The sequence below is a fragment of the Nuphar pumila genome, chromosome 13 (genome assembly GCF_984573655.1).
Source record: "Nuphar pumila chromosome 13, dmNupPumi1.hap1.1, whole genome shotgun sequence".
Classification (NCBI taxonomy): Eukaryota; Viridiplantae; Streptophyta; class Magnoliopsida; order Nymphaeales; family Nymphaeaceae; genus Nuphar; species Nuphar pumila.
This window is the reverse complement of record NC_143261.1, coordinates 18,859,615-18,882,522: the sequence shown is the minus strand read 5'-3', so window position 1 is coordinate 18,882,522 and position 22,908 is coordinate 18,859,615. Positions and strand designations below refer to the sequence as shown.

The window sequence follows — 22,908 nt, the reverse complement described above, 5'->3', positions numbered from 1 at the left end:
GAGGTTGATCGTAGTTACCAAATCCACCTTGATTACCAAAACACAATTAAATAAACACACAATTCACCTGCATATACTTTATTTGATCGTAACTTAAACTTTTACTTTTGACATTCTGATCTGTGCCATCCTGCAAATCCATTAAGCCCATCAGTGCCATCAGGCCAACCAGGTAAACAACTCACATGTCACAGTAAGAAATGTTAACGTGAGAACACTAAAATAGCTTCAGAAGTTCAGTTCAGACTAACATGCCTGAGATATAAAAAGCGGAAATTTTGAAGCAACAGGTCCATGATACCTGAAAATAAGAGAGAATTTTGTTCACATCCAATGCATCATCAGACCACAATCATGGAATAACTTAGAAATGCATACCCACATTAATATAATAAGTGCTAACATAAAGCAAACCTAAATAGAAAGTAAAAACATACTTCAGTATAGATTTAATTGTCCTTTCTAAATAGTCAGGACGATTGCACGCCATGATTACTACAGCTGCCACTGGCTCCTGATAGTTCAGGCATGAAAAATGGTTGTAAGTATAGGATCTAAAATTTTTAAGGAAAAAAATGTATCTTAGTCTAGTAACAATGGATCTATAGTTTGGCAGGATCTGGAGAAGTGTTTTGCAAAACTGAAGCTCCCACAACTAATAGAACCCAGTAGCCCACCAGCGGGGAACAGAATTTTAAATCACTTCCACCCAGTGTCATATTCCCAAACGTGAACCAAAGTAAATCAATAAATAGATTAAGGATAGAATCTTTCTGCACCTTTAACACACTGAATAATTCCTTTATGCCTTTTCCTGCACAGAAAGGTATGAGATCTTTGGAGCCAAAGGTAGATCTATAAAATAATATACTGATACACTATGTACACTGTACACTGTACACTGTGTTATGCATGTAATATGATGAAGAAATAGTTCCACCCTACCCTTCCTTGTCACCAAGGGAATTCTTCAACTAGAAAGAAAGGTGAGCAAAGATGGATCTAGTCAAGAAATAAGTGAGGTAGGAAAAGAATGACACGATTTTTGGAGTTTATAGATGAGAGGTAGATCCCAATTGTATTGGGATGAAGACGTAGTTGTTGTTTTGTATAGATGAGAGGTAGATCTAAAAATTGTATTAAAGTTCAGTGACTTTAATTGATAACAGTAAATTGACCTGTAATATACTACTTTGCCTTTTTCCAACAGGAAAGCATATAGCCAAGATAAGTAAACTACTGTAGATCTTTGACATTCAGCCCAGTACATGAAACTGCTGAATTTCAGATCTTAGAAGTCATGCTTTGATGCAACATAAGTTTTCTTTTTCTTTTTCCTTTTCTTTTTTTTTTCATTTTACTGCAACCATGCTTGACTTCTTCTAGGTTAACTGTTCAGCTAAAAGAGCAGTCATGCAATGCAACTTTTCCTCTTTTTTTTAATTTTCCCACAACCATGCTTGACTTCTTCTAGGTTAACAGTTCAGATAACAGACTAAAATGCACACGTTCCTGATCTATAACAATCTCAAAGAAATCTTTGCAGACAACATTCCTAATCCTCACATAGCCACCTGTGGCCTGAAACTAAAGAGAGAAAACACAGCTAAAGATAAAGAAATAAGAATTGTCTTAGCAAAAATTCACAGCCAGTTGCTCTGCGCACTGAAAATTCAAAGTGAATTATAAAATGGCATGAGATGAGTATCATATAATCCTTACCTCACCTTGAAACATATCCCAAGAAATGATTTAGTTACAAAGAGTAGGAAGAGTAAGAACAAATTAACCTACTTTCAAGATCCTGAACAAGAGCCTTCAATTGCCCAAACTCCTCATCTTGATGTCTCTTTTCTTCTGAAATTGAAGGGAAAATCAAATAAAAACAATATACAGCAGATAAAAGCCATAAAGTTCAACATCGACATTTTCATCACAAATATATATTATGTGTTTGCACAAAGGCATGCAAAAGGAAAGACAAAAATAGTGTTTTAAGACTATTCCTTATGAGCTATGAGCAGTGTCTACTAACAAACTCAAAAATTAAAAGTTAATGAAACACTGTCTACTCTCCCCTCCAAACCCATACACACACATATGTGTATACACATAGAAAAAGAGAGAGAGAGAGAGAGAGAGAGAGAGAGAGAATGTCAAATGTTAATGCCTTATCTCTGGTACCTTTTAGGAGCCAGGATCATGGGCTGCATTATCTGGCATAGACAACATGACTCATGCTGATATCAGCACTAAAGCAAGAGTCAAAAAAGTCAATACAAACCATGAACATGTTCATTGATAAGGCACTTATGGAAGGGTATCTCCCACACCATTTCTTTGACAGGATAAGGTTGTCCTTGCAAATTACGGCCACTTACCATTTTATGGGTCTTAGGGTCGATAGCCACTATTACAATCAACAAGATCAACGCCGGATCACCTGGTCAGGGAAATATATAACCTCACAAGGAATTTTGCCCTAGATGGTATACTTGATCTTGAACCATACACTTCCTCACAGGAGTTCACCGTCTTTGCGGCTACCCGTTCGTGGACAGTGTACATCCTCACAGAGAATCTACCACTCTAGACGGGTACCTGGTCTTGATCATACACGCCCTCGCAATCCTTTGGACATCAGGTCCTCGACAGACACCCCACTCGGTGATACATGCATCATTAATCGACTGCTCTGAACCATTGACCCCTCAGTAGCTACAATATGGGCACAAGCATGTATCTCAACAATATGCATTATATCACTCCACACAGAAGCATATAATCCTACGCATTGTATTATTGCCACAAGGAATATGACAATCCTCAAATAGGACCTCAAAGCAGGTATAAACGACACATGAGAACACGCAGATATGGCAATCCAGTTGATTCTATAAGCTAAGAGTAACTAACTCTATCTGACAGCCAAACAAAACAACTGAATAAGACAAGCACTCGTAAAACATACAATTACCATAAAATGGCTCAGTCCATCAACAAGTAATTAAATTAATCGTAAGGCATAAACCATTGCATCACAAGCCATTCATAAGCAATCATACGGTAGCAGTTATATCACAATTGTTAAAATGTAAAACTGTACATATATGTATATATAATAATATTATATTATTATTATATATATATAAATACATTTTTAATTTCTTTCTTTTCTGTATTTTTTTTCCTTTATTTTTATTTTTTGTCTTTATGTCATCTAGTTCAGTTTGAACTAGAATGACTGTTGCTAGTCAAGTCCTGTCCAGACTTGACTAGCAATAGAGCTGTTGGACTGACACATTCCAACAGCTCTAAATAGAGCTGTTGGACTGTGCCCAACAGCTCTATTGAGTCCTCTTTCAGCTGTGTATATAAAGGGGTGCAGCCCCTCTTGTATTTTACTCCAATGCTTCTTAAGCAATTGGTTTTTCATATCAATAAAGAATACATTTTTATTTTTATTTTGTTTCCAGTTATACCCTTTTTAAGGGTTATGCTTTAGTGTCATTCTTGATACTTGCTCTTGTTAATCAAAGCTCGTGTTTCGAAGATCCCCATTTCATTTCATGGTATCAGAGTCGCGGAAGTACTAAATCTTGAGGAAAAGCTGCCTCGGTTTCCGTGCCCGTTTGCAAAAGTGTTCGCCACTTGAAGAGAAGTGTTTTATCACTTCATTGGAGAAGATTTCACATCTTGTTTTGTTTGTTTTTTTTTCTTTCTTTCTCATTTTCCTTCTTGTTTCTCTTCTATCCCTATTCTTTCTCTCCTTGTAATCGATGGATGACAATGATAAAGTCACCATCATGCCTATGAAACTAAGCGATACGAACTATGTAACATGGGCTTCAATCATGAAGCACCATATATGGGGAAAAGGCTTATGGGGGATTGTGGATGGTTCCGATTCGGAACCTAAGATATCTCTTACTAAAAAGGAGGGAGATAAAGACGTCCCTCTATCGGAAGAAGAGAAAATCAAGGCTATTGCCTCATACGAGAAGAAATGGAAAGAATGGAGAATATCTCATGCGAAGATAATGTCATGGCTTATCAATAGCGTTGACATTAAAAAATGCTCAAGTCTTGCCAAATTTGATCATGCCGATAAGGCATGGGAATACCTTAAGAATATGTATTCCCTTAAAGATATTGCACACGTGTGCAACCTCCAAGAAAAAGTTCGAATGATGACACAAGGAGACAAAACTATTCGTGAATATTACAATGGGTTGTCCGAACTTTGGGAAGAACTTTCCCTTTTAGAACCAAAGTGGCATTGTGCCGAAGACATCGAGCTTCGTCAGAAACAACTCGATGTTGAACATTTTTACCAGTTTATCACTGGATCAAGGCCGGAATTTGAAACCACTAAATCGGCCCTACTTCACCGGGGAAAAATTCCTTCTATTGTTGAAACTATTGAAGAGTTAACAATGGAAGAAAATCGTCTCCGAAAAGGTTCTTTAAAAATTGAAGATGATTCTGTTTTAGCCGTGTCTAGACCAGGGAATCATGTTCGATCATATAGGCCTCCTCACTTTAACCGACAAAATGGTGACTATGATAAGAAGAAAGTTATTTGTCATCACTGTCATGAACCGGGACACTACAGGCCACAATGTCCCAAACTTAAGGAGCTGAGAGAAAAAAGAGCTGCAATTGCTGGATCGGAGCCTAAAGATCAGGATGCACCAGTTTCCCTGGCCCAACTAATGGAGATCCTTCAGCCTCTCATCAAAGGTGCCTCTTCCTCATCTGAAGCTTCAACCGGCGCAGCAGCCTCATCTTTTTCTGATTTAGGTAAAATTTCTTGGCTTCTTGACTCTGGTGCATCTTTTCATATGACCCCAAATAATCAAAGTCTATCCAAATGTGTTAAAAATAAAACAAGTGTGTCAAAGGTCTTTACTGCTGATGGGACTTCTCTTGAAATAGAAGGAATAGGAGATTTTGAAAAAAATTATAAAACAAAAAATTTTTTTATTCCAGAAATTAGACATGTTCCCAAATTAAATTTAAATCTTTTATCTGTATCTCAAATTTCTGATTATGGGTGTAATATTTCTTTTTCTTCTCATGGTTGTTGGGTACAGGATCGCCAGTCAGGCAAGCTGATTGGGGAAGGCCATAGAGAAGGAGGACTCTATTACATGGATTTTTTGGAAATGCCGAAGAAAGCTTTTTGTTATAATATTCAAAAAATAGAGTTGGAACTGTGGCATAAGAGACTTGGTCACCCACATATAGCCAAAATCCAACATTTTCCAAATCTAGGGAAATTTTGTAACTCTGAATCATTTGATTGTAAAGATTGTATTCTCGGCAAAATGAAAAGATTACCATTTCAGAACAGAACCTTTTTCTCTTCAAGACCACTTGAATTAATACACTCGGATGTTTGGGGTCCTGCACCAGTAATTTCTAAAGGAGGATTTGTTTACTATGTTATTTTTGTTGATGATTTCTCCCGACATACGTGGATGTACTTTCTCAAACATAAGTCTGAAGTATTTTCATACTTTCAAACTTTTCATAATATGGTTAAAAACAAATTTCAAAATGATATTACTATTTTTCGCACAGATTCAGGGGGAGAGTTTTTATCCACAGATTTTCAAAATTATCTTAAATTGCATGGCATCACACATCAAAGATCTTGTCCTTATACACCTCAACAAAATGGACTGGCAGAATGAAAACATCGCCATATTATAGAAACCACTAGAACTTTATTAATAGCAAATCAAGTCCCTAAAGACTTTTGGGCAGAAGCTGCCTTAACTGCCACCTATCTCATTAATAGGATGCCATCTTCTTCGTTACAAAATATCACTCCCATTGAAAAACTTATGAACATTTCTCCAGACTACTCTAGATTAAGAATATTTGGGTGCAAATGTTTCATATTTACTGACAAAAATGATAAACTTTCCCCTCGTGCGATTCCCTGTGCCTTTTTAGGATATGCTGAAAACCAGAAAGGTTATAGATGTTTTGACTTCAAAAATAATAAACTATATGTGTCTAGAAATGTTTCCTTTCTTGAAAAGGAGAGCTTCTTTGATTTTAGAAAATTAAAAGACGTCACTGAGTACTCCTTTTTGCTAGATCTAACATCAACATCTGATGAATATGACCTTGATTGTAACTTTGATGATGATCCAAGAATTATTGATCTTAATGTTGAAAATGAAGAAGTTCATAGAGATACTAGTATTCAATATTCTAGGCGACAAGAGTCTAATACTCCATGTGCACTTGAGAAATATTCTAACATTCCAACTAGACAATCATCCCGAATCTCGAGGCCTCCAGAAAAGTTTGTATCATACGAGTCTTTCTCACCCACATATAGGGCAGTTATTGCATTAATTCACTCATATGAAGAACCATCCACATATTTTCAAGCAAAAAATGATATCAAATGGATAGAAGCCATGAAAGCTGAATTAGATGCACTTGAAAAGGCTTCTACATGGAATATTCAAGATCTTCCTCCAGGGAAGAAAACTATAGGATGTCGATGGGTTTATAAAATTAAAACCAAGAGTGATGGTACTCTTGAAAGATATAAAGCCCATTTAGTAGCCAAAGGTTATGCCCAAGAATATGGGATTGATTATGAAGAAACCTTTGCTCCGGTGGCTCGTATGACTACTGTCTGAACCTTAATTGCCTTAGCTTCTATCAAAAAATGGTTTATTTTTCAAATGGATGTCAAAAATGCTTTTTTAAATGGAAAGCTAGTTGAAGAAGTATATATGGAACCCCCTCCTGGTCTAAGTATTCCTAAGGGTAAAGTCCTTCGCTTAGAAAAAGCTCTTTATGGACTTAAACAAGCACCAAAAGCTTGGTATGATAGGTTTAGTCGTGTTATGATTGATATTGGTTTTCAATTCTGTTTAACTGACACTGCTTTGTTTATTAAGAATTCTGATGCAGGGATCATTGTGCTTCTTCTCTATGTGGATGATATGATCATCACCGGAAGCGATAAACAGGGAGTTGAAACAATCAAAACACTTCTTAAATCTCATTTTGAAATGACTGATTTGGGCTTGTTGAGATATTTTTTAGGCATTGAAGTTGCTTATTCTCCTAGAGGATATTTATTATCTCAGACTAAATTTGCTTTTGATATTGTTTTCAGGTCTGGTATTACTGATGATAAGAAAGTTGACACTCCAGAAGTTGTTAATGTTAAAATGAAGATTGATGATGGAGAACTTCTTGCAGACCCTACTCCTTACAGACAGCTTGTCGGGGCACTTTCCTATCTATCCATTACCAGACCAGATATAGCACATGCTGTTCATACAGCAAGTCAATTTCAACATGCTCCTACTTCTGTTCATATGGGAGCAGTCATGTGTATTATCAGATACATCAAGTCCTCTCTTTCACGAGGACTTTTCTTATCTTCCTCCTCTTCTCTTGATTTAATTGCATATACTGATGCTGATTGGGGAGGTGATCCCAATAACAGACACTCAACCACTGGCCTTTGTGTCTTTTTAGGGGAATCATTAATCTCGTGGAGGTGTAAAAAGCAGCAGAAGGTATCTCTCTCATCCACCGAAGCTGAATACAGAGCCATGGCAACCACGACCATGGAAATAGTTTGGCTCCGACGACTGCTTGCTGACATGGGAGTTGAAGCAACAAAGGCTTCACAAATGTGTTGTGACAACAAAAGTGCGATCTACATTGCCAGTAACAGAACATTCCACGAACGCACCAAACACATCGAAATGGATTGTCACTACGTCAGAGAGGAATATCTACACGGGATAATTGATCTGCCATATGTCACTTCAGAATATCAGTTAGCAGACCTCTTTACAAAGCCTCTCGCTGCTCCCCGATTTCACTTTCTCTTAGACAAACTTTCGCTCATTGTACCGTAAGTTTGAGGAGGAGTGTTAAAATGTAAAACTGTACATATATGTATATATAATAATATTATATTATTATTATATATATATATAAATACATTTTTAATTTCTTTCTTTTCTGTATTTTTTTTCCTTTATTTTTATTTTTTGTCTTTATGTCATCTAGTTCAGTTTGAACTAGAATGACTGTTGCTAGTCAAGTCCTGTCCAGACTTGACTAGCAATAGAGCTGTTGGACTGACACATTCCAACAGCTCTAAATAGAGTTGTTGGACTGTGCCCAACAGCTCTATTGAGTCCTCTTTCAGCTGTGTATATAAAGGGGTGCAGCCCCTCTTGTATTTTACTCCAATGCTTCTTAAGCAATTGGTTTTTCATATCAATAAAGAATACATTTTTATTTTTATTTTGTTTCCAGTTATACCCTTTTTAAGGGTTATGCTTTAGTGTCATTCTTGACACTTGCTCTTGTTAATCAAAGCTCGTGTTTCGAAGATCCTCATTTCATTTCAACAATATGTAAGCAGCTTATAAAACAAGCGACCACATCAATCCTAGTTGCCACCAGTTCGTAGATTACGAGCTGTATGCAATCACATCAATCATAAGAGATGCAAGCCCACAAGTGCTACGCTACAATAAGCACCAAACAGTTCGATCAAGGGGTAAAGCAAGTCACATGCTAATATGTAGCAACTAGCATAATGTTATTATTATAAGCATTTAACTAGTATGAGAAGCTCCTTATTACTCCGCAAAGCGTAAGCAGTTTAACCAACTAGAGTAACGCCTTGACAGGCGTGCACAGCTCAACGAGTAGCATACTGAACTACCGAGCAAGCAAGTGATCGACCAGTGTGAACAGACTTTATGTTTCGATATTACTGGCCCGCGGGTACGCGCAGGCAAAACATAAAAACAACTGACACTAGTTCGAGTGTCTGTTATTCTATGTATTTTCAATAACCCAAATAGCTAGTTGAGTCCATTCCTAAAGGGTCGGCTTTAGCCGAGAGAGGATTCCCAAAGAAGGCAGTGTCACAGATGCATCCAACTTCTGCAAAAGTGTTGAGCTAACTAATGTAGCCCCTTTCCCCTTAACTCCAATGACTGAGGAGGCTGGATCATTGCCCGTGGGGTGGTTGTTAACAACCTGTCCATTGGAGTTTTTGTACCGATTTGTCCTCTCCCTTGACAGACAACTAGAAGCGAACGGGTGCGTTAGGGGTTGCTTAACTAACGACCAATTCTATGTTGTGGTCTTTAAACCACTCGAGCATCTTGCCTGTGAAGGCGAATGTGAGGCCATTTATGTGATTACAGCATTTTGCATTTAGCGTTGTTCGAGGTCGCACGACCGTCTCATCCGATCATCGCAGTACTAGACGTGTCGTGCACGACTACAAGTACTCTAGGATGAAGGGGGTATAAATCCTCAATAAAAGCCTCAACAGGAGTGTTTCACAAATATGTAAAGTTTATCAACTTTACTCTATCTTTTGAAACAACAGTACCTTGTGCCAACATTATGCATGTGATTATCTCGAATCACATCCGCTATCGGGGTATCTACATGTCTTGCATGACTCGATACCGGCCTCGATAGACGGGATACGGGTTTCTCAACTGAACACCCGCTAAGAAGTTCGCTCGAACCCCCAATTCGGGATCACCCGAGATAAGCCAAGAAGGCGAGCAAAACCAGTCAGTTACATCCTTCCAAATGCTTCGATTCGGGGCAGTCTTTGATGCTTTTGCGCAGCTCCCTAAAATCTCAAGTCGACTCTGCAGGAATGCGCACACGAAGAGCCAGGATCATTGCGAGGTATCCCTCTCCTTAGACGAGGATGTGTCGCTCGCTCCCGACTGAACTCTTGTCGCAAGAGGGAGTGATAGATGTCTCTTGCATCCTCCACGAGGATACCTCAAACGCGTATACAATGAGCGAGAACCTGAGCGACATCTGCAATAGCAAGGCAGTAACAACACATGCAAAAGCAAGAGTCTGGCAACAAGCGCGACGACAAAGTAAAGACTGTAAGCAAGAGTGCAACGCAAAACCTTTACGCGATGCACGACAGCAAAGTAAAGACTATAAGCAAGAGTGCAACACAAAACCTTTGCGCGATGCGCGACGACAAAGTAAAGACCGAGTAGGAGTGCAATGCAAAACCCTTGTGCAATGCGTGACGGCAAGGTAAATGACCGTAAACAGGAGTGCAACACAAAACCTTTGTGCGATGCGCAATGGCAAAGTAAAGGACAAGGATCGCGAAACCGCGTCATTGAGTTAAATGCATACTCGTATAAATAAATAAATATATATATATATATATACATTTAATGATCCTTTTTTAGTTAATTGAACTCAATTCAATTGTCCAAGTCTTCCGTGCAATCTTTCCCTACCTTTGAGAGTTGCAAGTTTGCTGGCGTCTGCGAGTGTAAGCGATGGACGACTGGGGTCGCAGAGCGCGAGCATGATCCGTCGCACGAGCTGCAAAAGTAACAATCTTAACAAGCTAATACCAAAATAGAAGGTCAGGGGCACTGTCGCCATCCTGACGTAAGGGAAGCAGAGGCAAGGGCATCGTGTTAAATATGTATATGTAAATGAATATATTTATGTACTGTATTGTACCACTTATACAGCATACTGTACTGTATTGTACTACTGTACTGTATTGTACAGCATACTGTACTGTATTGTACTATTGTACTGTATTGTACTGTATTGTATAGCATATTGTACTGTATTGTACTATTGTATTGTATTGTACCACTCGTACAACATATAAATATCAATGGAAAGGGGAGAAGACATCATTGTCGCCCAACATTTTTTTCTCTCTTCCCTCTTACCTCTCTCTATCTCTTGCTACGATAGTAAGGTGACTCCCACATCTGATTTCTCACATGGTATCAAAGCCAGGTTGTGGTAATCACGATCATCTGGAAGGCCCCTAAGGACCTTGACGTGCGTTTTTGGGCGTTCTCAAGGAAAGTTTTTTTTTTCATCTTTTCTCTGTTGTTTCTCCGTTGAATCACTATATTTCGACGTCGTTTCTTCATTTCCTCATATCGTGCATCTTTTCCTTCTTACATATTTTGTTATCCCCAATTTTATCAACCCTAATTTCTGTTTTCCCCAAATTTGGGAACCCTCATTTCTCAAAAGTGCCTCTTTTCTCAAACTTGTGATTTCTTATCTATTTCTTGCAATATAGTTGATAAATCGTACATTCTGCACGATTAACTAAAAAATAGTGATTTCCAAAACTCAAAAATTTCTGTCCGTACGGTTCTGTCCGTACAACCTACGAATTTCTGTCGTATTGTTTGATTCATCTTTGATCTTCTTCCTTATGGATTCTAAAATCAGCCCCGGATTTCTTTCTCAACTTGTTTCTCACAAATTAACTTATGATAACTACTTACTTTGGAAACGCCAAATTCTGCCGTTTATCCGAAGTCATGGTCTTTCCGGGCATCTGGATGGGGGATCACCCGCCCCACCTATGACTATTACGCAAGAGGTAACTGGTAATGATGGGAAGGTGAGTTGCATTGCTATTCCAAATCCTGCGTATGATGTTTGGTTTCAGAAGGACCAATCTGTGGTTGCCTATTTGACTGCCACGTTATCTGATCGTATATTACAAACTATCTCTGACCATTTTACTGCTGCAGAACTATGGAGACATCTTGCTCACTCTTATTCACAGGTTTCTGAATCACGTGCACTTCAACTGAAATGGCAGTTCCAATCTATGCGAAAGGGAACTAAGACCATTACTGAATTTCTAGGGGATATCAAAATTATCATTGATCAGTTGGCCGCTATTGGATATCCTGTTTCTGACAGAGATGTTGTTCAGCAGGTATTGGGAAGCCTTGGGCCCCAATATCGTATGTTTTGCACTGCATTACAGGTTGCCTCTACACTTCCATGCTTTGAGGATTTACAGGCCAAACTCCTACAGTATGAAGTTAGTTTGACTCAAGATCATCTTATTGATGATCCTCATCCTGTCATGTTTACATCTGGGTCTACCTCATTTCGTCCACCTGCTGCTCATATGGGCCGTGGAGGACTCCTTCCTACTCCTACTGCTCCACCTGCCACTAGAGGTACCCGTGTCCCTACTTGCTTCCATTGCAACAAGCGTGGCCATGTGAAAGCAGATTGTTGGCACAACCCACAGAATCGCAACAAGGCAGGGAGGCCAGGACCAAGAGCTGGACAGATGAATGTTAGACAGTTTCAGGGGCAGCCGCAGGGAAATTTTCGAGCACATCAGGGTACTGATCAGGGACAGAGTGCAGGGTTGCCACATGATGTGCAACAAATTCTGATGACTGCATTTAACAACATGAATTTGCGTCAGAATGATGATGGAGTTTGGTATATTGATTCTGGAGCAGCCGCACATGTTACTTCTGATGCAGGTAAACTTTCCAACATGGTTCCTTATATTGGCACTGGCACTATTGTCACGGGAGATGGTTCCCACCACCCTATTTCTCATACTGGAAATGCATCTCTCTCTTTGTCACAATCTACACTACCATTGAAAAATGTCTTACTCACTCCTGCCATTGAGAAAAACATTTTATCTGTTTCTAAATTGGTTGATGAAACAAATTCATCCATGGAATTTACTCCGTCTTCTGTTTGTCTTAAGGACCTTCGAACCAAGAAGATGCTCGCTAAGGGTGAACGACGCGGAAACATGTACGTCTTCGAAGCAGCCCCCGGGACTTTGAAGACGTCATCTACCGTGTCTCCATCTTTTCCTGCTTATTTGAGTCAGTCTTCTTCTGTTATGCAATGTAATAAGCCAGTTTCTTGGCATCGTCGGTTAGGTCATTGTAGTCAAGGGTTCCTTGACAAATTGTCTTCTCAGGGTTTTATTCCCAAAGTCAAATTAGATCATAAGTGTCCTAGTTGTAATGTCTGCAAGAGTCATGTACTTCCCTTTCAAAGTATCAATAAAAGAGCTTCCAAGCCATTTGAAATTATTCACTCTGATGTTTGGGGCCCAGCTCCTGTTTCATCTCTATCTGGCTCTCGTTATTATGTGTTATTTCTTGACTCTTTCACTCGTTACACTTGGATTTACTTTATGAAATCTAAATCTGAAGTGTTCAAACTTTTCAAACAATTCCATGCTCTTGTTCAGAACCTTTTCAATTCAAATATCACTTATTTCCAGTGTGATGGTGGTGGAGAATACATATCTCATGATTTTAGTGAATATTTAAAGGACCATGGCATCACACGTAACTCCTCTTGTCCTTACACTCCACAACAGAATGGAGTAGCAGAACGTAAGCATCGGCATATTGTTGAAACCGCGTTAAGTATGATGCACAATATTGATATTTCTTTCTCTCTTTGGACTGAGGCCTTTCACACTGCAGTGCATATCATTAACAGGTTGCCTATGGAATTATTAGGAGATCAGTCTCCTTATTATTTGCTTCACGGTTCTCACCCTTCTTATGATGATTTGCATGCTTTCGGATGCATTTGTTATGTCCATGTGGATCATTCTTTACGTAACAAGTTTCAGGACAGAGCAGTTCAGTGCAGATTTCTGGGATATGCCGATGGGTATAAAGGATATAGATGTTATGATCCTATTTTGGGTAAGATTAAGGTGTCTAGAAATGTTGTTTTTGATGATGACCATTTCAGCACTTGTGATACTTCTCAGGTATATGAGCAAACTACTTATGATCCATGGCTTTGTGATACTTTGCTATATGACTCTATCAGAGATCCTGTTGTTGATGAACCAATTCAGTTTGAAGCAGACAACTCCATCATCCAGGATGCACCTTCACGGTTTTCAGGTTTGGTTTATGCCCGTCGAGGAGCCCCTTCAACTCCATCTCACGAGGCTCCCCCTCTTCGACGATCCACACGTGAAAGGCATCCTATCCATCGTTGGGTTAGTTACAACAATTTTTCTCTTGACTTTCAGTTGTTTCTAACCAATGTGGCCAAAGAGAAAGAGCCGTCTACTTTCCATCAAGCAGCCCATTCTCGAGCTTGGGTTGAAGCTATGAACGAAGAAATGGCAGCACTTCATGAATGTCATACATGGGATATTGTTCCTCGACCTGTTGATAGAAATGTTGTTGGTTCCAAATGGGTTTACAAGATCAAGCGTAAACCAGATGGTAGCATTGAAAGATATAAAGCTCGCCTTGTTGCACGCGGATTCACACAACAATATGGGCAAGATTATGAGGAAACTTTTAGCCCTGTTGTCAAAATTGGCACCATTCGTGTGATCCTCACTTTGGCACTTCAGCATGGTTGGTCTCTTAGCCAGTTGGATGTCAAGAATGCGTTCCTACATGGGGACTTGAAGGAAGAGGTGTATATGGAGCAACCTCCTGGATATAGTGAACATGATGCGGCTACATGGGTTTGTAAATTGAGAAGGTCTCTTTATGGTTTAAAACAGGCATCTCGGTCTTGGTTTGAGAGTTTCTCCATGGAAATTCAGCAGCATGGCTTTTCTAAGAGTATACTTGATCATTCTTTATTTATGTATAAGAATGATCATGTTACTACTTGGGTTCTTATATATGTTGATGACATCATTATCACTGGGAGTGATGATGCACATATTGCCTTGGTCAAGTCTTTACTCATGGCCAAATTCAAGATGAAGGACTTAGGCCCATTGCGATACTTCTTGGGAGTTGAAGTCGATAGACAAGATGATCGACTCACTCTAAGTCAACACAAGTATACTCTTGACATTCTTCACACCACTGGTATGATTAATTGTAAACCTCTCAGCACCCCATCTGTCTTAAATCATAAGTTTAGTGCAAAAGAAGGCCAATTATATCATGATTCCACTTTATATCGCCGCATTGTTGGTATGTTGCAATATCTTACATTTACAAGACCTGACATTGCTTATGCTGTAAATCAAGCATCTCAGTTTATGCATGCTCCCACTGATTGTCATATGGAATGTATTAAGCGTATTCTCAGCTATCTGAAAGGGACTATTGGAGATGGATTGCTCTATCACAAAGATGAAAGCTTCACTACAGGACACCGTTTACTTACATATTGTGATGCAGATTGGGGTGGGGACCCTGATGAGCGTAGGTCGGTTTCAGGATATTGTGTTTTTATTGGCCCAAATATTGTCACTTGGAATAGTAAGAAACAAAAGGCCATTGCTAAATCCAGCACTGAGGCAGAGTACAAGGCAATGGCAGCAGGGACAGCTGATGTCACTTGGGTACGGCATCTTCTTCAAGAGTTGAATGAACCTACCTCTTCCTCTCTGCTTTTATGTGATAATCAAAGTGCCATTAATATTTCTTTTAACCCTATTCATCATTGTCGCACGAAGCACATTGAGATTGATCAGCATTTTGTTAGACAAAAGATTGAAACAGAAGAAATTGAGGCTTCGTATGTCAGATCAGAAGACCAAGTAGCAGACATCTTCACCAAAGGATTGGTTAGTCATCAATTTTGGTTACTTAAGGGCAAGTTGAGCATGATTGAAGATCATCCTCAACTTGAGGGAGGTTGTTAAATATGTATATGTAAATGAATATATTTCTGTACTGTATTGTACCACTTGTACAGCATACTGTACTGTATTGTACTGTATTGTACAACATACTGTACTGTATTGTACTATTGTACTGTATTGTACAACATATTGTACTGTATTGTACTATTGTACTGTATTGTACCACTCGTACAACATATAAATATCAATGGAAAGGGGAGAAGACATCATTGCCGCCCAACATTTTTTCTCTCTTCCCTCTTACCTCTCTCTCTATCTCTTGCTACGATAGTAAGGTGACTCTCACATCTGATTTCTCACACATCGTGCACATGCACACCTGCTATAAGCGCAAGGAGCGGGGGCAAGGCCACGAGCCCCTGCTGACATGTTGTCAACAAACAACGGGGAGGCAGGGAGGATTGCTCCCCTGCCCTCCGAAAGCAAGGGTAGGCAGGGTTGCGCCCCTGCCTTATGAAGGCAACGAGGGAGGCTGAGGCATCGCCCTGCTTGCCAGAAGAGCAAAGAGACAGGGGGGCAAGCCCCCACCCGTTAGCACAAAGGAGGAGGCAGGAGGCTTCGCCCCTGCCTGTCGAATACACAAAGAGGCAAGGGCTTGGCCCCTGCCAGTCGAACACGTAAACAAGCAGAGGCGAAGCCCCTGCCTGACGCTCGAGAAGAGGGAGCAGGGAGGGGCTCGACCCCCTCCCCTGCCGTAACAGGTAGCAGGGAGGGGCTCGGCCCCCTCCCCTACCGTAACAGTAAGCAGGGAGGGGCTCGGCCCCTCCTGCATGCTACAAAGGCAGGGAGGGTCGAGCCCTCCCCTGCAAAGATCGAAGGCAGGGAGGGATCGAGCCCCTCCCTACGATAGACAGAGGCAGAGAGGGTCGGACCCTCCCCTGCGCACCTAAATAGGGGAACCGAAAAAGGGGCAAGGGACTTCAGCCCCTGCTAGAACAATAAAAAGGGCAGGGGCCGATGGCCCCTGCTAGGAAAATTAGTAGAGAGAGAGAGACGCAGGAGCCCCCCTGCGGCTTTTGGAAGAGGAGGCAGGGGCCAAAGGCCCCTGTCGGCTTGCTTAACAGCGAAACGAGACAGCGAGGGGTGCTCGGCACCACCCTCTGGGGAGACCCAGAGCGAGAGGCAAGGGGAGAGTCCCCCTGCCGACGAGTGGCGACGACAGGGGGTCAGTCCCCCTGTCGGTCGACCCCAAAAAGAGAGAGGCAAGGGGGAAATCCCCCTGCCGACGACAGGGGCTCAACCCCCTGTCAGTTGATCCCAAAAAGAGAGAGGCAAGGGGGAAGTCCCCCTGCTGACGACAGGGGCTCAACCCCCCTGTCGGTCGATCCCAAGAGAAAAGCAGGGGGGTAACCCCCTGCCGATGAGAGACGAGGAAACAAGAGGGGAAAAAGGGGGGAAATAGGGGAGAAGAGTCATACCTGAGGCTGCGAAAAGGAGGGGGTCCTCGATGGGGTTGCTCGGCAACGTAGAGGCCGACGAGGAGGGTCGCAGGTGGCGGCGACAACGGAGGTCGAGTAGGGAGGCATCGCCGACGAGGTCGCAGAGGGGAGGGTCGAGCAGGCAGCGGCGATGCGATCGTCGGAGCTCAGAGGTCGTCTGTCGGCTTCGATTGTCGGCGTCTCCAATCGCAGGCGACAGCGAGAGAGAGACGCAGTAGAGGAGAGAGAAGGGGAGTCGAGAGGGCGAGAGTGCAGGAGAGAGACAGCGAGGGGGGTTTCGTATTTGAAACCCCTGCCTTGTTGTCTAAAGAAGGCCCGAGGGAGGCAGTGACGCTGTGCCCGACTGCCTCACCTTTTGGATCCAGGTCGGGTCCAAATCTGGATCCAACCCGGGTCAAACAAATTTTTTTTTGTTTATTACATGTCGACCTCTAGTTACTATGTTTTTGTTGGAGGAAATTTAGTATCATTGGGCAATAATAAGCAAAAAGTGATTGTGAGATCTAGTATTGAGGTAGAGCACAGGTTTATGGCATCGGTCACATTAGAGTTAATGTGGATCAGGCATTTGTTAAACAACTTGGAAGAGAAGACTACAAAATCCATATTATTTTATGACAACCAAAGCGCCACCAAAATATGCTTGAATCTTGTGCATCATGGGAAAACTAAGTACATCGAGATAGTCCAACATTTTATTCATAGGAAGATTGAGGTTTAAGAGATTGAAGTGAGGTATGTTGTATCAAGGGAACAAATGGCTGATCTCTACACTAAAGGGTTAGCAAAACAGAGATTTTGGTACTTAAAGACCAAGTTGTCCATGGTTCTATCCTACCCATGTACAACTTGAGGGAGGCTATTGATGTGTGATATTTCTATATATATGGATCCTGGATCTGACCCATGTCCAATCCTGGATATGTTATGTATTAGTTTTATTCTTTTATTTCTTTGTATTCCTGTTTTGCCCCTCGAATTTTTTTATTATATTAATGGGGTATTTTTTAAAGTGGTTTTATTTATGTAACAGTTTCAATATATTGGAAAGAATTGCATGACTTTCCACATTGGGAATCATGACCGTGATGCAGCCCTAGCCGTTTTGTCTTCTCTTCTTGAATCTGAAGCTCTGGGTTGATTATATACCAAAGTTTACACTTCCTGCATTAGTTCTAGATTTTCCTTCCCTCTCTGGCAACCTGTTGCCAGTGCTTGTGATAATATTGCATTTGGCTGTTGGTAGACACGTGATAAAATGCCAATGAAGTGTATATCTGTTGAAACATACTAACATAGTATGATAGCATATATGGGCTCAAATGTCAAGATCACAAAATCAGCCTAACCCAAGTAGGGTGGCCATGAATATTAAGCATAAGGAGTGGTAAAAGATATCCCAAAACTAATATCTAGGATTGAGAACCACATTCAGAGCTACTGGGCAGGTTCCTCAATATCTATTACGATGGGTACTATCTTGTTACATAGAAATGAATATCAATACAAACACAACACACATATACATAATTTTGTGAAAACCAAGACACAAGGACACTTGTATAATTTCTTTAAAAGGTAGGTTATATACATATATATACTTATTTATTTATTTATATTTATGTATGTATCTATATATATATATATATTCTTATTACTAGGCAAGACTCGGTCAAGTATAAATATACAAATACAACAACAACTACGCCTTCATCCCAAAACAATTGGGGTCGGCGATATGAACCAACAAAGAAAATCATTCTGGGTCTTCCACATGAATCCTTCTCCTCCAATCATTTCTATCCAATGCCATGTCCTCCAATAAATATACAAATAATGGTCTAAATTTTTTTAAGCAAAACAAAAGAACTAATGAAAATTTTATAAAAACCAACAAATATATTCATGTGTATCCAATGTTTATCATGTTTTGTCACTATACATATGACTCAAAATCATTTCCCTGTGAAATGGGGTTTGTGTACATGCACATCACTATGACCCATATGCTTTCATCAAGTACTTTTAGGCTTTAGGATAATATCCACCCCATAAAACAGGTTAAGGTACTGAATCTAGAGGAATATTTGAGTGTCCAATCTCTTTGGTAAACAAAGAGCATTTGGCATCATTTTACTCCTTACAACTTTGTTTTCAAGGACTACAGACCAGACCTAGCCGCCCAAGAGTACATCTAACTAAAATGAGAAGCAATCTATTTGCATATATTCCAGCACCAAGGGTCAATTGGCCCAAGCACTAGCAGCCTATTGCAAACCATATCAACGCACTAAGATTGGATCACCAAACAAATAAGCAACAGAGTCAATTCTTCAGAAAAATTATGGAATTCAGCAGACCAGCTAGAGCTACAATTTTCCATTTTACATGCGTATTTGACCAACCATGAGGGACAATTTGATAGAAATAGTGAAGCAAGAAAAACCTTCTAGAGCGACTATTTTTCCCTGCTGTATGCTTATTTGATCAATCAATGAACGCATTTGACTTGTACAATGGTTCTCAGATTCAACCTGTTGTGCAACATCAGAAACAGATTATATTCAATCAAATAACTTATGCTATCTTCAAGAAAGCACAATGTGATGACCTTTTTTAGATAACCATAAGACCAACAGAAGCATTAAACAACGAGGAGAAAAAATTCCACACAACCAAATAGAGGAATTAAAAATCATATGCCAAAACATGAATCAAGAAAACAGCAGAATCAAAAGAACAATATCACACTAGTTCAAATTAGCCTACCACCTAATGACCTAAATATTAAAAAATATGAAAACCAAAACCATATGATACATTGAATGAAAAGTTCAATTATAATAGCTTGTCATTAAAGAAAAACAGATCTAATTGAGAACAAAAGAAGTGGAACATTTACAAGTATTCCACTGCTTGAATTATCTAAAATCAGAGTTAGCTGAATGCAAGCAAAAGATTTTCTCAGGAAAACCACACTACATTTTGCTACTTAATAGAGAATGCCAAAGCTTCATCATATCCAACATTCGACTGTTTCAAACTCATTATCAGACTATTCAACAAGAAAGAGAAGGTCATGGTCTATCAGTTTTTGGCCAACAATGTTAGAAAGTCGTGATTTTTTGCATACTAAACATAGCAAAAGTATTGGCTTTGAGGTTAAGATCTGTAATGAACTATCTGAACTCACTATTTAAATGTGTATTTACACCATCCACTCAAGAATGTGGTATCCTTGCCAATGAGGCTAGACGTCCGATTCCAAACATCCCACTTTCATGTTGAAGTAGGACCTCACAAAAGCAGTCAACTCCCTCCAATGGGACTTCCTATTCAAATGCCTTGAAGACATGGGGTCTGGGGCAAGATGGTTAGCATGGATAAAGGAATTGGCCACTTCAGCCTCTATTTTAGTGAGTATAAATGATTAGGACAGCACCCCCTTTAGGATGGCAAGTGGATATGGCAGGGCTGCCCACTATTGCCTCTCTCTCTCTCTCTCTCTCTCTCTCTCTCTCTCTCTCTCTCTCTCTCTATATATATATATATATATATATATATATATATATATATATATATATATATATATATATATATGTGTGTGTGTGTGTGTGTGTGGAGAGAGAGAGTCACTAGAATATGAGAATTAATGTGTGAAGTGTGAACCGCGATTTTCATGGATTTTTTGTTCTTTTCTCTTGAATCTAACCATATAGATGTGATCTGAATGCTTGGTTTGATAGGAACCCGCTCTTGAATCATCTGATTTTGATGCATAAACAAGATTTTTTTAAGGCTTTAAAATCAATAGCTCATAATCATCATAAATATTCAAGCATTCAAAAAACACATTTTTTCATCAAAAATACACGATCCAACAGTTGATACCCAGCAAATTCACCATGCCAAGCACATCCACAGTTGGATTTCCAAGAAAAATGTTGGAAATGCCCATATTTCTAGTTCTCATATTTCAGTTCTCATATTCTAGCGATTATATATATATATATATATATATATATATATATATATATATATATATATATATATATATTATCACACATGTATATATATACAAATGTAATAGGCCATACCCTCTAGGGGCATTTTGGTCATTTTGTATTATTGTAATAGATCCTGCCCGTTAGGGGCAGATTTGTCTTTTTATTTTTATTTCTTCTTTAGTCTTTTTTTTTTTTTTTGGGGGGGGGGGGGGTGTAATGAAATAAGCGGAAGAAACCAAGAATGCTAAAGCATTCACTATGTCCCACACGGACAAATGCAACAAGCACAAGAGAGAAAATCCACTAAGGGATATACAAAGGGCCTTATAAAAAGGCTACACACATGAAAAATAATATCACTATTATTGAAGAGGAGCTCTCAAGAGCAATACAACATACATGGGGGGTTCCCCCTATTTATAAGAAGAGGAGACCAAAGGGGCTCCCAATAGAGTCGTTGGGAGCCCCCAACGGTCACATATGTGACCGTTGGGGGCCCCAACGACTCCATTGTGGGGCCCCTTTTCGGTATCCAAAAAATACAAAAATAAAAATAAAAAGAAAAATAAAAAATAGTGAAATACGAGAAACAAAATAAGTACCCCTATGGGGTACTTTGTGAAATGACCATAATACCCCTATCGGGTATTATGGTATTATTACATATGTTTTAACACCCCCCCTCAAACTTTACGGGGGAATGACCGAAAGTTTGCCAAGGAGGAACAAGAAGCGAGGAGCAGGCAGGGCTTTGGTGAAGAAATCAGCAAGTTGATATTCTGAAGTGACATATGGCAGTGTTACTGTCCCACGAAGATATTCATCACGTAAATAATGACAATCCATTTCAATATGTTTCGTCCTCTCATGGAAAGTGTGGTTGCTGGCAATGTAGATAGCACTTTTGTTGTCGCAACAAAGCTTCGAAGCCCCGGTAATTTCGACTCCCATATCTTGAAGAAGACTTCGAAGCCACACCAGCTCCATTGTAGTGGTTGCCATAGCCCTGTATTCTGCTTCAGTAGAAGACAATGAGACTTTCTGCTGTTTCTTGCACCTCCAAGCAATTAGCGAATCTCCTAGGAATACACAAAAGCCAGTAGTTGAGATTCGATCATTTGGGTTTCCTCCCCAGTCAGCATCAGTATAAGCTAGTAAATCTAAGGAAGAGATTGAGGATAGGAATAGCCCTTTAGTCAAAGTATTTTTAATATATCGAATGATCCGGAGCACAGCACTCATATGCACAGATGTAGGAGCATGCTGAAATTGGCTTGCAGAGTGCACAGCATGAGCAATATCGGGCCTGGTGATAGTCAGATAGGTGAGGGAGCCTATGAGTTGCCTGTAGGGCGTAGGATCATCCAGCAGAACTCCATCCTCCAGTCGTAGTTTAGCATTGATAACCTCGGGAGTCTCCACCTTTTTATCATCTGAAATCCCAGATTTGGAGCATATGTCTGCAGCAAGCTTCATCTGTGACAGTATATACCCTCGAGGAGAGTATGCAACTTCTATGCCAAGAAAGTACCTGAGAAAACCCAGATCAGACATATCAAAATTATGTTTTAACATATTTTTAACTTTAAGAATACCGCTTTCATCATTGCTAGTGATGATCATATCATCAACATAAAGCAGAAGGATGATGATACTATTACCTGCATTTTTAACAAAAAGATCAGTGTCAGTATAACATGAGCGAAATCCCAATTGTAACATGATAGCACTAAATCTATCATACCAAGCCTTAGGGGCTTGTTTAAGACCATATAAGGCTTTTAATAACCGAAGGGTTTGACCTTGGTTAACATTGATTCCCGGCGGAGGATCCATATATACTTCTTCATTCAACTGACCATTAAGAAAGGCATTTTTAACATCTAATTGGAATATAGGCCATTTCTTAGATGATGCTACCGCAATTAAAGTTCTAACGCTTGTCATGCGAGCCACGGGAGCAAAAGTCTCCTCATAATCGATG

General features: G+C 39.9%; 1 protein-coding gene across 4 annotated transcripts in view; it reads right to left on the bottom strand.

Annotated features, from left to right (window-relative positions):
* LOC149817985 (alpha-1,3-mannosyl-glycoprotein 2-beta-N-acetylglucosaminyltransferase-like) overlaps positions 1-22,908 on the bottom strand; it is a 57,666-nt gene that overhangs the window by 23,128 nt on the left and 11,630 nt on the right. For all 4 annotated transcript variants that reach the window (XM_089986468.1, XM_089986467.1, XM_089986469.1 and 1 more), the window contains 6 exons: positions 19,364-19,451; positions 1,795-1,857; positions 780-814; positions 438-514; positions 256-301; positions 68-130 (listed from right to left, as the gene is read on the bottom strand). In XM_089986468.1, the coding sequence (XP_089842594.1) occupies positions 68-130; positions 256-301; positions 438-514; positions 780-814; positions 1,795-1,857; positions 19,364-19,451 (372 nt within the window). The remainder of the gene's footprint in view (positions 1-67; positions 131-255; positions 302-437; positions 515-779; positions 815-1,794; positions 1,858-19,363; positions 19,452-22,908) is intronic.